Raw genomic sequence first — 17149 nt, forward strand, 5'->3', positions numbered from 1 at the left:
TTAGTGAGTGGTAACCGACTCTTTATTTTTTACTGACAAACGTTCAATTACACGAATTAAGTATGATATGATTTACAGAGTTGTTTTATTAAATCGAAGATGTTTTACTAATTTAAATTTTAGGATAATAGATCGCTCTAAAAGTATATATTAATTGAACGTTGCAGGTTTGTTGCAGGTTTACAAATGGGATTATCCTATGTTTATTTTATATATAGAAATTCCTACATTATGCTAGTTTATCTTCCAATAATTATCCTTCTTGAAATTTCAAAATCAAATAGGTAATGTGATGAACTAAACCTATCGAAGATATTATTTTGTAAGGGCGGCAAAGTCTGAATACCTTACCTACCGCTGAGCAATACTGAAATATTATTACGTATTCTTTGCTACAAGGTGTCAAATAATAGGGAAGATTATTTTTTATATAAGATGGTAATCGTGAACGAAGCTGCGTCTTGTCTATAAATTTAATAAAATCGTAGGAAAATCAAAACTGTACATTGAATATTTTTTTAAAGAATACTTCGAGCGTGATATCTTAGATTGTATTGATATTTCGGTATCTACCGAAGCCAAAAATTTAGTTTTTAGAATTTTTGTGTTTGTCTACATGTATGTCTGGGCTAAACTTAAAAAGTACGCCATGGATTTGCTTCAAATTTGCTACAGATATAGCTTGAGACCTGAGGAAGGAAATAGGATAGGTTTTATCCCGGAAATCTCAAGCGAACGGGAATCCGCTAGTACTATATAATATGGGGGTATAAAATAGGAAAAAAAAATCCGGTATAAAAAGTTCATTATTTATTTACTTAATATTACATATTTACAATTTATACGTAGTACAAAATCATATATTACGCTTATAACATCATTTGTTTGTGTGTCGTATGTCTGTTTATTTGTGTATTTATTGTGTGTGAGTGTAAAAAGTAAAATCGTATGTCTTAATTCGCACAATATATAACCATCCTTTTCTAACACACAGAAAAACCATTCAAGACAGCTTATAAAATTTGGTCCTTTAATAAATAAATAAAAAAAAACAATTTATACTATCAGAGATTTTATATTCTCACAAATATAACCATCTCTTTCTTACACACAGAGAAACATTTCCTCGAGCGAGACAATTTATTCCATTTAATCTATACTTAATACTAGAGTGTTTGTTTGTTTGAACGCGCTAATCTCAGGAACTACTGGTCCGATTTGAAAAATCTTTCGGTGTTAGATAGCTCATTTATTGAGGCTATATATCATCACGCTAAGACCAACAGGAGCGGAGCAATGCGTGTAAAACCGTGGGGCACAGCTAGTTCTGCTAGTTCTTTAACAGAATTAAAACTAATAGTCTGCCGCTGTGTTCGCCAAATAATCCCGTCTGCCGATATTCGAAGCTTGCTTGTTTTGAACCGCCTCCAGTTTTGGACATTCTGCAAAAAAAGATAAATATTTAATAAATAGTATAGAGTTAGAGTAGGCACTAGGGGTCGTTTTCGTTTGTGAGAATGGATGTGTGTGTGTATGTTTGTTACTCTTTCACGCAAATACTACATAACCGATTACAATGAAATTTAGCACACATATATAGAGGGTAACTTGGATTAACACATAGGATAGGTTTTATACCGGAAATCAAACGGGAACGGGAACTATGCGGGTTTTTTTTTTGAAAACGCGGGCGAAGCCGCGGGCGGAAATCTAGTAACAAATAATAATTAAAATATCATAAAAATCCAATAAAAAAGACGTGTGTCACTCGGGGACTGCCGCGGTAAAGCTATTGCATGCTATGCCTTCAAGCCACACCTCCGCGCCCATCCCCGTGGGGAGCGTGAGGTTTTTTCGTTACGGAATTTCTCGATTCGGTCCCCGCGCTCAAGGCCCGCGATAGAAGCTATGCAATAGCATAGAATACATAATAGTAGCTAAGCGCTACAGAATGGACACTCTCCGCCTCCCGCCAAAATTAAACTTACCTCACCCCCGCGCGATCAGACATAAAATGGGCCATATTTTTCTGCAAGGACGATACGCAACGAAGATTGACAACATTAATCAAATTGACTTAAAGTAATTTTATTATTTTGGATTTGTGATTATCGTTTTTCGTAGAAAATGGTTAGATATTATGCTGTTTACGGATGTATTTCATCAGAAAAACGCGAATTTTTTTTTACGCTAGTCACAAATGTGCCAACCATAAAGCGTTTACACACACATTTGCAGTCTCTACAGTGTGACTGTCAAAACGATCATTTTGTATGGAGTGTCCGGGGTGTGGCAATAGCTTAAAACTAGAAAACAGCATACCAGTGATCCTATGCCCCAGTCCCCCGCAGTACGAGCAGCCCTGCCCGTCCGCCGCCGGCACGTCCGCTTCGCCCAACATCTCGGTTAGGAATGACGGTACCTGTACATTTTCATGGTATTAAAAATCTTATATATAAAAAATAAAAATGAATCGCAAAATGTGTTGGTAAGCGCATAACTCGAGAACGGCTGAACCGATTTCGATAATTCTTTTTTTATTATATTCCTTCAAGTACGAGGATGGTTTTTATGTAGAGAAAACGTAAATATGTACCACGGGCGAAGCCGGGGCGGACCGCTAGTAGATAATAAATAAAAATAAAAATCATTTATTGATCAATTTGTGGGTTAGGTACAAACATGTAACATTTGGATCCCAAACTAGGACAGCCTGTATTTTGGGGTCCACCTTCCTTAATGACACAATAATAACAAAACTATAGCATAATATTAACTTAAATAATGATTTAGGTAATTTAGCTATTTTTTATACAAAATTATACAAAATAAAATAATTATAATATATTGTAGGGTAGTTTTGAAATTTGTATATTAATCCATCAGTCCTCGGAATCACAGACACAATAGAAAATCTATTGTGTCGCGCCCCGATCAGGGCTTACGGTGGTCAATGGGTTATTTATGAAGATTTGTAAATGTTTAGGTACATTTATGATTTTTTCTGTTTATCTGTTTAAAAATATATGGGTTATTTGGAATATAGTAGATTATTTGTGAAGTGAAATTGTAGGGTATTTTTAAGTTCAAGTTATTAATGCTTTTTTTTATCATAAATGCTACTGTTGTCTGAATCAACTATCCTTTAATTATAAACATTTAATTATATTTACATTTTTCCGCACATTGTTTGTGAAAAACGAGGTAACAGATGTTTTACTTGATGGTAAATTTTTTTTTTGTAGTCATCTACCCTTTTTTTCACAATCATTCATATTCACACATTTTTTATGAAAAACTATGTAATAAAGTAGATACTTCATCTACTGCTATATTATTAACGTCTATAAAAACTTTTTTTGTCTATTTTTGACGTGACAACGTCTTATAATTCGATTGAGCCGGCTGCACGCACGAAAAAACATGACTCATGCGGCGTTACCTCGCTCTGAGGCGTTCCATGTAAGGCTTGAAGTGCAAGCGAGAGCGCGGAACGAGCGACAAAGAAGCACAATCGGACGTTGTCACGTTCAACTATCGTCAGTAAACCGACTTACAGACAACCATTTTTTTTGTCTATTTTTGCATTTTTTTGGTGATTTTTTTTTCCTCACCTTCTGCCCCGCCTCCCTCAACAAATGCGCTAAATCCCGTAACACACTATCATCTTGCTGACGACCGAGCAACGTGGTCGCCACGCCCATGGTCCCCGCACGACCGGTACGACCAATGCGATGGACGTAATTCTCTATGTCTTCCGGCATATCGTAATTTATAACATGCTGGATGTTTTGGAAGTCCAGACCTGCAAGGAAGATATAAATAAATAAATATTTTCCGAACAATTTTCACACTCGGCACAATCTGATCCCATACTAAGCTTTCGCTTGTGTTATGGAAACCAGATGGCTGATAAACATACATATATAATTTTTAAATAAATACTTATATAGATCATTAACAACCAGACACAGAGCAAACATCTATGTTCATCACACAAATATTTGCTCCGGGTGGGAATCGAACCCACGACCTCTGGCTTGGAAGGCAGGGCCACTACCAACCAAGCCAACCGGTCAGATATAGGTATAGGTATCTAGAAACAATGTATACATGTGACACAATATCTTCTTTCTTTCAATATCGATAAAGTGACACGCAAAAGAAAATAAACGGTTATTGAAATGCAAAAAGGATTTTCAAGTAAATCCTACTCTCCAAATGACATTTAATACACACTTAAAGATCTTTGGTGTGCCTATTCTTAGTGGATCGCATTACAGAAGAAGACTAATCTTTCTAGTGTATACCAAATTTCTTACAGATACGATCAACTTACATCCATATGAATCCCTACTAATATTATAAATGTGAAAGTAACTCTATCTGTTTGTCTGTTACGCTTTCCCGCTTAAACCTCTCAACCGATTTTGATGAAATTTGGCACAGACAATCTTTAGAACCTGAGAAAGAACATAGGCTAGCTTTTATCAAAACACAACGCGGGCGAAGCCGCGGGCGGAAGCTAGTTATAGAATAAATTCGATAGCTTGGTCAGGCATCGCCCCGGCATTGTGAAAGACGCGCGTTCGAATCCCGCTTCGTGATCGATTTTTTTCTTATTCTTTAAAAATTTATCATTATTATGTATTGAAGTGAAACTTCTTTAGCGTTGAGAGTAAAATGACAAGTTCGCGTCATGGCAATACCGTCATGTCATGGAGTAAAGCGACGATTTTTGTATCTTTGAATGTTGCCAAAGAAGTTTCACTTCTGACACGTGTACTCGGCACGCACGCTCTTTTTTATTATATATATTTATTATTCTTACCTTTACTAGCTACATCCGTAGCAACGAGGACATCTTTCTCCCCTCTCCTGAACGCTTCCACGGCTCTAGATCTTTCCTCTTGGTCCTTACCACCATGTATTGCTACTGCTTCTACTCCTATAAAAATAAGTATTTATTTATTTATTTAACAATTGTATAGTATAAATAAATTTAGGGCCGATTTTTCAATGCTTGAATAAAACTTATCCGTCCAATAAAGTATTACACGATAATATTAAAATGTCACGTAAACTGTCAAATACGGGCAATTAGAATACGTTTTTAAAATGGTTGTTTTATACATTATTCGACGAATAAGTTTTATCCAAGCATTGAAAAATCGGCCCTTAACAAGCCTTCATTTTCATTAATTGAATACCCATATTATTATAGGATGTATGTAGGATGTCCATCTTGGATATGTCGCCATGACCTCACCTTCACCGAGTAGGCCAAGTAGGTAGACCCAAGTAGACCGCTCCTTCGAGTAGACCAAACCTATTACCGAGTAGACCAAGTAGACCGCACCTTCACCGATTAGTCCAAGTAGACCACACCAATTTCCGACTAGACCAAGTAGACCGCACCTTCGAGTAGACCACTCACCCTTCAGCAGCAGATACTCATGTATAGCGTCCACGTGCTGCTTCCTCTCCGCGAAGACCAGCACAGGTGGCGCGGTCTTCTGGAGGCAGTGCAGCAAGTGAACGGTTCTGGCTTCGGCCTTCACCAGCTCGAGCTCCTGGCGCACGTTCAGTGATGCTGCACCGGCTCTACCAACGTTGACCGTCACTGGCTTCACGAGCGCCGATCTGGTGGTAGATTATAGCTCAAACTCAAACATTTATTTATTCAATTAGACTTCTTCTAGAAGCACTTTTGAAACGTCATTAGGTACATATTTTTAACATTTACCACCGATTCGGAAAGCAGTATCTACGGAGAAGAATCGGCAAGAAACTCCATAGTTGCTCTTTTTAATCATGTCAGTTTTACAATTTAATTTTACAAATTACATATGTAACATCATAATTTATAGTGATATGCCAAAGAACTGTCCTATAATTAAACTAGCTTTCTGCCCGCATCTTCGCCCGCGTTGACTTAAACATAATAAATTATAATATATTAAAACCTTCCTCTTGAATCACTCTATCTATTTAAAAAAAACCGCATCAAAATCCGTTGTGTACTTTTAAAGATTTAAGCATACAAAGGGAAATAGGGACAGAGAAAGCGACTTTGTTTTATACTATGTTATGAAGTAGTAGTTTTCCCAGTTTCCAAGCATAATGTACTACAGGCAGTTATTTAGAAAAAGTATAGTCGGCACGGCGAAACATGATCCATAATCCATATGACATTGACGGTTATTCCCAAGACACCATCTTGTAATGGCGTCACCATTAAATTAGAAACGTATTGGAGGCTTCTAAAAATGACATTTATTAATTTTTACGTAGCTTTATGCCATTACAATGATATTCCTTTGGAATTATAACAATTCTTAACATTTACGAGAAATTATTTTCTGACTTTACGTCCTGCAAAACTTACATCGTTGGTATTTATCGACTAGTGCCGCAAGTATCGAAAAAACAAATGTCTATGATAAACAAATGAGTGCATATTTAAACCGTAAAATCAAACCAAATAGTGAGACTATACCTGAAAAATAGCCATTTACCTACACTACTACATACTTACTTTACTACCTACCTAAACTATGTTAATAAATAATCTTAATATACATATATAAATCTCGTGTCACAATGTTTGTCCTCAATGGACTCCTAAACCACTTAACCGATTATAATAAAATTCGCACCATGTGCAGTTCGATCCAACTTGAGAGATAGGATAGGTTTTATCCCGGAAATCCCACGGGAAAGGGAACTATGCGCGCGAAGCCACGTGCGGAAAGCTAGTATGTAAATAAATTTCATTAAAATAAAAATGTCTTATTATTTCAAACTAAATACCTTGCAAAATTCTGTATCTTCCTCGGCATAGTCGCACTAAACAACAAAGTCTGTCGCTGCCCGGCAAAGTATGAGAATATTGTTCTGACGTCCTCCTCGAAGCCCATGTCTATCATCCGATCCGCTTCATCCATGCAGAGGTACCGACAGACGTTTAGACGAACCTGTTATACACAGAATAAATAAACCTGTTATACACATAACAAATAAAACTGTTACACAGAATAAATAAGTATAAAATGTAAAAAAGAGAGCGTGTTTGTACACGTGTCAGAAGTGAAACTTCTTTGGCAAGATTCAAAGATACCAAAATCGTCGCCTACGCGACCTTGAAATTTTAGTGTTATCGCGCCTAAAGAAGTTTCACTTTAAAAAGTGAAGAAAATGTCAGTGTTATGTAAGTCATATCATTTCTTATATGCTACTTGTATAATAAGATGTTTTACAAGTAAATAGGAAATTATACAGAAAATAAACACAATACGCGGACGCTGGTCCGGTAAGACCAGCGTCTTACCGGATCCCGTGAAGGCTATACCGATCATATACAAGGAATAAATGTATTAAGTGACTGCTGACTCGATGGTGTAGTTAAAGAATATGTATTTGATAAGTAAAATAATTAAAGGAATACAAAATTATTACGAATTGTATAAAGTTATTCGAGTAATGTAAAATAAATTATACGTAAATAAACACACGTAATATACAAATAAAAAAATGTGTGCGTGTACTAGTGTACACACGTAAGAAGTGAAACTTCTTTATAACCTTATTTTTCAATAAATAATTTACTATATGCAACTTAACATAAATACGTCGAATCACGCGTGGTAGGGATAAGAAAAAGATGGCGCGTAACGGAAAATTGTCACGCGTAATGAAAAAAATTTACACTAAATTTTTTTCCAACCCCGATAAAGAAGTTTCACGTCAATAAATATTTTAAGGAACACCGACAACTCAATGGAGTAGGTAAATTTTTGTTAAAAAAAATACTGGAATATTTCTAACGCTTATATAATTTATTTCAAAGAAATATCAGAGAAATAATTCTTAAAACCTACTTTGAATGTTCCTCCTAAAGTTCAAATAAATATAAGTTATCATATTAAAAAAAAACGTATGACATTTAAATAAATATAAGCTAAATAGTAAATAGTATATTTCCTCACCATTTTCTTATCCAACATGTCCATAAGTCGTCCTGGAGTAGCGACCATTATGTGTACACCCCTTTGTACTGTTTCCATACATTCGGACACCGCAACACCTGTAGTATACAATAAATAAATGTATACTTAATATTATAAAGCTGAAAGTTTGTTTGTTTGAACGCGCTAATCTCAGGAACTACTGGTCCGATTTGAAATATTCTTTCGGTGTCAGATATAGCTAATAAAATCGTGTTAGAATAAGAAAACATTATATTCATATACAGCAGCACCAAAAATAAATTTTGATTGAAAAAAACTATGATTTTCAAGTAAAAGGCAACGCGGGCGAAGCCGTGGGCGGAAAACTATTACAAATAATATACCGAATTGTGTTATAACATGCCATTAAAATATAAAAACAAATGAGGGTAGTTTCACATTAAATCGGTATTAACTCAAGCAAGTTAGGGTGTACACTTGACCACGCTCACTGTAAATTGTCCTAACGTCGTAATAAGTAAAATCTATACTAATATTATAAAGCTGACGAGTTTGTTTGTTTGTTTATTTGAACGCGCTAATCTCAGGAACTACTGTCCGATTTGAAATATTCTTTGCCCATTGATCATTGATCAAGTAAGGCTTTAGGCTATATCACGCTAAGACCAACAGGAGCGGAGCAATGCGGGTGAAACCGCGGGGCACAGCTAGTAACGAATAAATCGCATTAAAAATCCGTTAAAAAATAATTTATTTAATGAGGGTAGTTATAACTTACCACCAATAGCGAGACAGCTCCTTATTTCAGGGTGGCCGGTCATTTTCAGATGTTTCACAAAGTGTAGGATTATGTCGTGCGTCTGTTTCGCTAATTCTCTTGAGGGACAGATTATTAAACCGTATGGTCCTTCGTTTCTGTAAAAAATATTTTTTTGTTATAATAATTAATTATTAAAGAAACTGTGACTTTTTTAGCAACACAAACTTGAATATCGATCATGTTCCAATATTTTAGTGGTCGGGTGTTGGACACCCAATACTTTGCTAATAGAAATACGCACTTGATGAACGGCATTTGCACCTTGCTATAAACAACTCATTATCAGCTTGCCAGACCCAGTAAATATACCGAAAATTTCTAAATTATATACGGTTCGGGTGTTTGACACCCATCGCTTTTCGCGATAGAAACTCTTACTTAAGGAACGGCAGCTCCAAGCATAACATGATCAGCTGGCCATAGCTAGTGAACGAACGAACATGTCATATTAAATTACTAATAATATATGGGTCGGGTGTTTGACACCCTTTCTTGATAGATTTACTTACTTAATGAACGGCATCTGCACTTCTTGCTCCAAACACATCATGATCAGCGGCAGAGTGAACACCAGCGTCTTACCAGATCCCGTGAAGGCTATACCGATCATATCCCGACCGCTTAGTACCGCGGGTATACCTTGCACTTGTATGGGGGTCGGGTGTTTTATACCCTTCGCTTCTAGGCCTCGGAGGACGCCTGGAAAATAATATATAAAATAAATACATAATAAATAAATATTTCAGGACAATTTTCACACGGCACAATCTGATCCCATACTAAGCTTTCGTTTGTGTTATGGAAACCAGATGGCTGATAAACATACATATATAATTTTTAAATAAATACTTATATAGATAATTAACACCCAGACACAGAGCAAACATCTATGTTCCTCACACAAATATTTGCGCCGGGTGGGAATCGAACCCATGACCTCTGGCTTGGAAGACAGGGCCACTACCAACCAAGCTAACCAGTCAGTTAAATATAATATAAAATATATTAATTTATTAAATGTGTTATTAATTAAATGTATAAAAGACCACTGATGAAAATATTTGAAAACAAATGAATACTCTGTGACGCTCAAAGATCGATAACACTAATTGATCATAATAATAAATATAGTTAAAAAAACCTAAAAAAGCGCTTTCATCGAATCAACTTTAGAGTAGAAAATATTTTTTAATGAGTCAATACACAATATGATATGAAAGATAATAATATATTTTTTTAAGTGCAAGTTATTGTTAAGGCTGCAGTCTAGCAAAATTGCGTTTTCAACAAGTTATTTGACAATAATTTTTTCCCGGCTAATGAAATGATAAACTGATTTTTTTTTTCTTGTTTATCAATTAGTGTTATATACGCAATGCGCGTGAATTTTTTCACATTTATAAAGTTACTTTATGTTACCAATCCCTCAGTCCCGGAATCACAGACACAATAGAAAATCTATTGTGTCGCGGCCCGATCGGGCCGCTCGGTGGTCAATGGGTTAATCAGGCCTTCAAGATAAGTCTATTTCCCCCAAAGACATTTCGAGCTAAGTTTGTGCACTCACTACGTTGCAACCGATTACAATTTACACAATCTGATCAGCGCATTATTATCCTTATATAGTCGTTATTAAAAACTGCTGAACACAATTGCCGAAAAACTTATGATTTTCTTAATTAGAACGTTATAAATTCATTAAATTTCCCATTTTTTGCCTTACAAAATCTATTGATAAATACTGCTAAAAGTTATTTTTTCCATTAATTTATTCGAGTTGGTTGAAGACCAATGAGTATTAATCCTTTAAAAAATTTTCTTTTGAATTTTGATAATTCCTTAAATATTAAAAAAATATTTAAAATAATTAGGAAAAATCCTAGCGAATTTCTTTAGTCGCGCTCCTTGGGCCGGAGCGTTCTGACGTGTGCTCTACGCTCGATTTTCCTTCATACCGAAGTGAAAGTTGCTCTACTTCATTAAATTTAATATTTTTGTTAATTGATTATTTTTATCTTAGTTTTGTGCAAATATTCGTATTTTTAAACATTTGATTTCGATATGGAAAATAAACGAAAAAAATACGCGTGTAACTACTAGAAAAAAAATTATCTTCGAACATAAAGTTAATGAAACCAAATAGATTGCAAAGGTGATTGGCAACAATTTCTTTATTTTACGGGGTGTCAGTAAAGGGATGTTACATATTTCTTTAAAACTAAAGTAAGCTTATAAATTTTCTTATAATATAATTTTTTTGAAGTTCCAAAAATGTTTATTTTTCGTTTGAGAAATACGAAATATAATATAAACTTGTATTGAGAACTTGAACTTCCCAAGTTCATCCGGGGAAATCCCCATACGGGGAAAATGATTTGTTTACTCCAAAATTGATCCGAGGTGTTTTAATTTTTTCTTCTAGTCATTTTCGACGTAGCGGCATGTTGTTTGATTATTAATTTTGTAACTTAAATACAGGATGTTGGTTTTATATTCTGATCTTACAGACGCGCTGACAAATTTAGTCCACCATTTCTAGTTTAGTCTACCAACTCTAAGTACCAATATTAAAACGAATGGATTATCATCACATCATCAAAACTCAGATGTAATGGAAGATCACAATAACATAGAAAATTCAGTGGGTGTTGAGAACTAAACAAACAGAAGTAACAGAGACGCGAAAAATAAAAAAAGAGGACGAAAACGATAATTCGTTGATGCTTTCCCTTTTCGACGTATTGTTAGGGTACATCACCAATCTGCAAAAAACAAAACTGATGATTCCCAATTGCTGATTAAAAATGAAAAACAAATAATCGACAACAGTGGTGAAAATTTGCTGATCACAATGAAACATCCTTCAGTGGTAGCAGATTTACTCATTTCAAATGTATCGGTGAACAGCGTAAAGGAGAGGAGGACAGGAAAACATTATGAATGTGGATGGTGGATTGTATACAGGTTGTAATCGATAAGTATGTGCAGGCGATTATGACGTTATTATTGCAGGTATCAAAAAACTTAAAACTGATATCGAAATTACTTTACCTAATGAGCAAAATGACAATAATAACTTTTTAAAAGTATAACGAGAAATATCTAAAAAATTTACTTTACGCGAACTTTTTTTTTTTTTTTTTTTACTTACGCGAAGACTGACATCCGCGCGGACGGAGTCGCGGGCGGAAGCTAGTCAGAAATAAATATCTTTTGTTTTCATTTAACACAAACATTACATTTTTTTTATTATATACAAAATTTGTTTATCCGTTTTATTAGTTAAACTGAACAACTTTCACTAAGAAACTTAGGTCGAAAAAAATGTATAGAGTGCTGCATTTTGTATGGAAAGCTTATTTTTTTTTATATTTCGTCCAAATTTCTTTGTAAAAGTTGATCAGTTATATAAACATGAAGTTGAAGATATCAATAGAAAGTATTCGCAAATTTTGTGTACTGATAAAAAAAAAATCACCCGGTGTAATTTTCACGAAAATTGTTTCAAATTGTCATTTTTGGTACTCATTACGAATATTAAATTATGCATACGAATGATTTAATTTTTAAAAATTAAGTGGAGCAACTTTCCCTTAGTACATTTGTATTATTTACATATAGGATGACAGGATGCATTTGTTTGCACTACTAGACCAAGCCCTTAATGCTAAACTCCTGAAATAAATGTGGATTGTCGATATTTTTACAAAATTTAAATTAAATCTGTCCATTTAGGTCAATCCGGTCAAAATCGAGTTTAAAGGACTTGATTACATACAAGAGGCTAATATTATAAATGCGAAAGTTTGTGAGAATGGATGGATGTTTGTTACTCTTTCACGCAAATACTGAACCGATTACAATGAAATCCATACTAATATTATAAAGCTGAAGAGTTTGTTTGTTTGAACGCGCTAATCTCGGGAACTACTGGACCGATTCGAAAAATTCTTTCGGTGCTAGATTGCTCATTTATCGAGGAAGGCTATAGGCGATGTATCATCACACTATGATCAACAGGAGCGGAGCCAAGGGGGTGAAACCGCGCGGAGCAGCTAGTCTATACTAATATTATAAAGCTGAAGAATTTGTTTGTTTGTTTGTTTGAACGCGCTAATCTCGGGAACTACTGGACCGATTTGAAAAATTCTTTCGGTGTTAGAAAGCTCATTTATAGAGGAAGGTTATAGGCTATATATCATCATGCTACGACCAACAGGAGCGGAGCCTCGGGGGTGACACCGCGCGGAGCAGCTAGTATAATATAAATTTTAATGTGTCAATAAACAATATGTTATTATTGACAGTTATTATTAAATTTTATTCATTTCATGAGTGAAGTCCCATGTCCTCTAGTGGGGTAAGGGGCAGATGCCTTATACATCTGTTTCACTGATCGAATTTCTTTAGGGACAAGTAGGTGATCAGCCTTATGTGTCCTGCCAGACCGAGACATTTTTTTTTCTTCGTCTCCACCGGGAATCGAACCCAGGACCCCTCGGTGCTACGCTCACGCGTCACTGTAACAAGGAGGCGGTCAATATTCATTTCATACCTTTAGGAAACTTCATATGTTGGAACGTTTTTATAGGCGGTGGTACATCCTCCCCTTCAACTAATATTCTAAGCTGTTGTCGCACCCTGTCATGTCTTTCTTCAGGTAATTCTAATATACAACGTGGTGGACGCCATGATGTTTTGATTGGTTCGGAGTATTGAATGCCTGGAAAAATAAAAAATTAATAAATTGAGAAGTAGTGACATTAAAAGAATGAATCTATACTAATATTATAAAGCTGTAGAGTTTGTTTGTTTGAACGCGCTAATCTCAGGAACTACTGGTCCGATTTGAAAAATTATTTCGGTGCTAGCCCATTTATCGAGGAAGGCTATAGGCTATATATCATCACGCTAAGACGAGCAGGAGCGGAGCCACGCAGGTGAAACCGCGCGACACAGCTAGTATTTAATACACACATTGCATATAATATAACAAAGTCTGTCTGTTTGTTCGTGATAAACTGTATAAGTACTGCATCTATTTTCATAACGTTTTCACAAATAAATACTGTAGTTCTCAAGTAAGGTCCAAGTATTTATTTATTTATTTTTTATATAAGAGGAGGCAACAGAGCAGACGCGTCACCTGATGTTAAGTGTACCTACTGCGTCGCCCTTACGCATCAACAATGCCGGGGACATTTATTTATTTATTTATTAATACTTTATTGCTCTTAGAATTATTACAATAATACTTAATCTAAGAATACATTAAAACAACTGGCGGTTTTATCGCTATGCAGCGATTTCTAAATTAGAGGAAAGGTGAAGGGTAGAGCATAAATATATATTTATAAAAGAAATAAAACAAATAAATATTATTAATATAATTTATAAATTTTTCAAACAAAATTTTTTTCAAATGGAAAATCAAATTTAAACTCAAACTCAAACATTTATTTATTCAACTAGACTTTGTTTAGAAGCGCTTTTGTAACGTCAAAATACAGAAAAATTATAATTTACCACCAGTTTGGAAAGCAGTGTCTACAGTTCTCTGTAGTAAACTATAGTCTCTGTGTAACAATTCATCTATTTAGTTCAATAAGAGTTAATAAAATTATAATCTATTTATATAAAAATGAAACCTGTTTCGCGTTGCCACAGCAACGTGAACGGCTGAACCGATTTCGATAATTCTTTTTTTATTATATTCCTTGAAGTACGAGGATGGTTCTTATGTAGAGAAAACGTAAATATGTACCACGGGCGAAGCCGGGGCGGACCGCTAGTATTTAATATTTTTAAATTCATGAAAACTTTGTCAACCAGTAATAAACTCTAAACAAAAAAAAAATTACAATTAATACGGACATACCTTTAGCCAATTCCGCGACACCCATCAAAGCTTTACTCTGCGCTACACTCTCCAGTATATGCTCTTCCTCCTTCGCCTGTCTCTCCGCAGCAGACAGCGCTCTGGCTTCTGCGAGACGTTTCAACTCGCTGTGCTGATCCAGGAGTGATACATTGTAACGTCGTCCCCATTCTTCTTGAGAACCTGTAATGAATAAATTGTATTTAATGATATGGAAGTATAAATTTAGAAAGAATATAAAAAAATCGATCACGAGGCGGGAATTGAACCGTCCTTTCACGCCAATCCGGGGCGGATGCCACACCAACTCAGCCACTCGTGAGTCGTGTCGTGAAATGGAAGTGATATAATGTAGTAAGTGGAATAAGGTAATGAATAAATCGTGTTTAAAATCTTTAATTTATAAACCTGTAATGAAGTTAAATTTATTTTGGGATGATTTGTTATTATGTTCCTTGATATTGTTACAGCCTGGTAATATATTTTAATTTAATATTAGATATGCTGTTCAAATGTACAAATGTGCATAGGTTAGACTATCACCTGCATCCTATATTGTGTTCTTTATTTTCATTTGTAACTGTTAAATTGCACACAGTAAATTATCGAGTACTTATGGTAATATTATGAGATAAAATCTACATTAATATTATAAATAATGACGCTGAAGAGTTTGTTTGTTTGTTTGAACACACTAATTTCAGGAACTACTGGTCTGATTTTAAAATTCTTTGGGTGTTAGATAGCCCATTTATCGAGAAAGGTTATAGGCTATAATAACATCACGCTAAGACCTGCGAGAGAGAGAAACTGCGAGGCACAGCTAGCCCTATATTATATATATGAAATTTCAGTATTAAAATGTAATTTATATAATATACCTTCATCATCAGGATCGTTGTCGCTAGAACTCTTAGTTTCAGCAGCCACTTCATTAGCTACTTGTCCCAATCTACCTAACTTTAATAATTTCTGTTTCATACGATCTTTCACGGGCACGTACGGTTCATAATTGTCTACGTCGTCTTCAGAATCGGACGATTTTTCATCACGTCTGTAACGCTTTACAGGTGGGTCAGACATTATTTAATATTATTAATAAAAACAGTCTTTTCATTCAATTATAAAACGATAACAAAATCAACTTCTGTGTTGTTTATTTTGACATAAACTATGTAGGTATTTTTGGTTATGTGTCAAAAGCATGTCAAAAAGTTAAGTAATGTTCGTTCTGAAATATTCACTTGCTTTCTCCTCGATGTTATCCAATTCGATGTTTTTAAAAAAATGGATGAAATGGTTCAAATATTAAATTTATTAAATTGTTATCGAGAACGAATTTCAATTCAATTCTTAACTCAATGACTTGCAATTTATGTTGCAAAAAATATTTAAAATAAGAATCAAAATTCCACAAATTCCATTTCCGTTCAGGAAAATGTACTTAATAATATGTGTTCCGTTTTCAACAACATATTCAACATTATCTTCTGCATAAATATAAAACAATTTCGTGACTTGAACGATGTTATAATGATAGGATGCGAGGAAAAAATATGATGCTAAGATATTAAGCAGTTTATTAATGACATAAAAGTTGCATCCTAACATATTTACATATTAATATTGATAATGAATAAGTTCAATCAAATACACTTTAGAAAGAGCACCGGTCGTTAACCGTAAATTATTGAGGGTAGCCGAAATATCTAGTGGCACACTTTGATCGAGGCATTCGTATCAATTTCATTTATCAAACATAATAATATTATTTAGGTAGGTACCTACTTCATTTTGTAACCTATAGGAGATGTTAAAGTGATTCGGATAAATCAATGAACAAAAAGCAATTATTTGTGTTCTGGAATATGGCGACCTTTCCAATCTGCTGCCTAGAACCACTGCTCCACTCGCTTGACGCCGACACTGAATACTGATTAAAAATATAAACATGACTCGAAACTTATAAAAATTATTTATTCATTTCCATTTGTGTTCAACAGTAGCTGTATGTCTACTTGTATAAAAGCCAGGGTAGTAACCTAACGATTATGAACTAAAGTTTTAGCTCGTCTTCTTGCCTGTAGGTAACTTATAAAATGAAGAGTAAACAGTTTTGGTAAGAAGCCTATATTGATATTATAATTGTTTTCATAATTAACTTCCTAAGTTTTTTAAATATGTATAATAGGTCGTTCAGACTAGGCAATAAAACACAGACGTAACTTTATGGGTAGGTATTCTCCATAGTCCATGACTAGCTAAAAAAGCAAGGTAAGTTCAATTTTCAGATTGGAAAGGTACAAAGATACATTGAATACTAATAAACTTTCAGTTTCTGGTTATACCTTTTGTAACTTACTTAAATTAGAATAGGCATTGAATGATGTGAATGATAAGATAATCAAATAGATTCATACTCGCAGACTGCATAGGTGATGCGGTTGCAATTTTCAAGGTTCCTACTAATTCCTGTGTACG

At 34.6% G+C, this 17149-nt stretch overlaps 1 protein-coding gene across 1 annotated transcript; it reads right to left on the minus strand.

The window, feature by feature from the left end:
- Nucleotides 1-811: 811 nt before the first annotated feature.
- On the minus strand, nucleotides 812-15852 carry abs (ATP-dependent RNA helicase abstrakt). The gene is made up of 12 exons (XM_089713866.1): nucleotides 15550-15852; nucleotides 14669-14851; nucleotides 13346-13513; nucleotides 9300-9489; nucleotides 8749-8885; nucleotides 7989-8086; nucleotides 6814-6977; nucleotides 5438-5643; nucleotides 4832-4948; nucleotides 3615-3805; nucleotides 2323-2422; nucleotides 812-1442 (listed from the first exon to the last, which is right to left on the minus strand). Exons 1-12 carry the CDS (start codon nucleotides 15749-15751, stop codon nucleotides 1354-1356), a joined length of 1845 nt encoding a protein of 614 aa, XP_089569992.1. The 5' UTR covers nucleotides 15752-15852; the 3' UTR covers nucleotides 812-1353.
- Between the last annotated feature and the right edge of the window lie 1297 nt (nucleotides 15853-17149).

The sequence above is a fragment of the Colias philodice genome, chromosome 31, assembly GCF_061535455.1.
Source record: "Colias philodice isolate Cphi_HAF_F1 chromosome 31, ilColPhil1 Martin Lab GWU primary, whole genome shotgun sequence".
NCBI lineage: Eukaryota > Metazoa > Arthropoda > Insecta > Lepidoptera > Pieridae > Colias > Colias philodice.

Excerpts from the sequence above, each read along its gene's own strand:
- abs (XM_089713866.1), bottom strand. The coding sequence starts at position 15,751 with ATGTCTGACCCACCTGTAAAGCGTTACAGACGTGATGAAAAATCGTCC. Across the intron at positions 14,852-15,549 it reads CAACGATCCTGATGATGAAG|GTTCTCAAGAAGAATGGGGA; the intron begins GTATATTATATA and ends TATTCATTACAG. Across the intron at positions 8,087-8,748 it reads GAGCTGTCTCGCTATTGGTG|GTGTTGCGGTGTCCGAATGT; the intron begins GTAAGTTATAAC and ends TGTATACTACAG.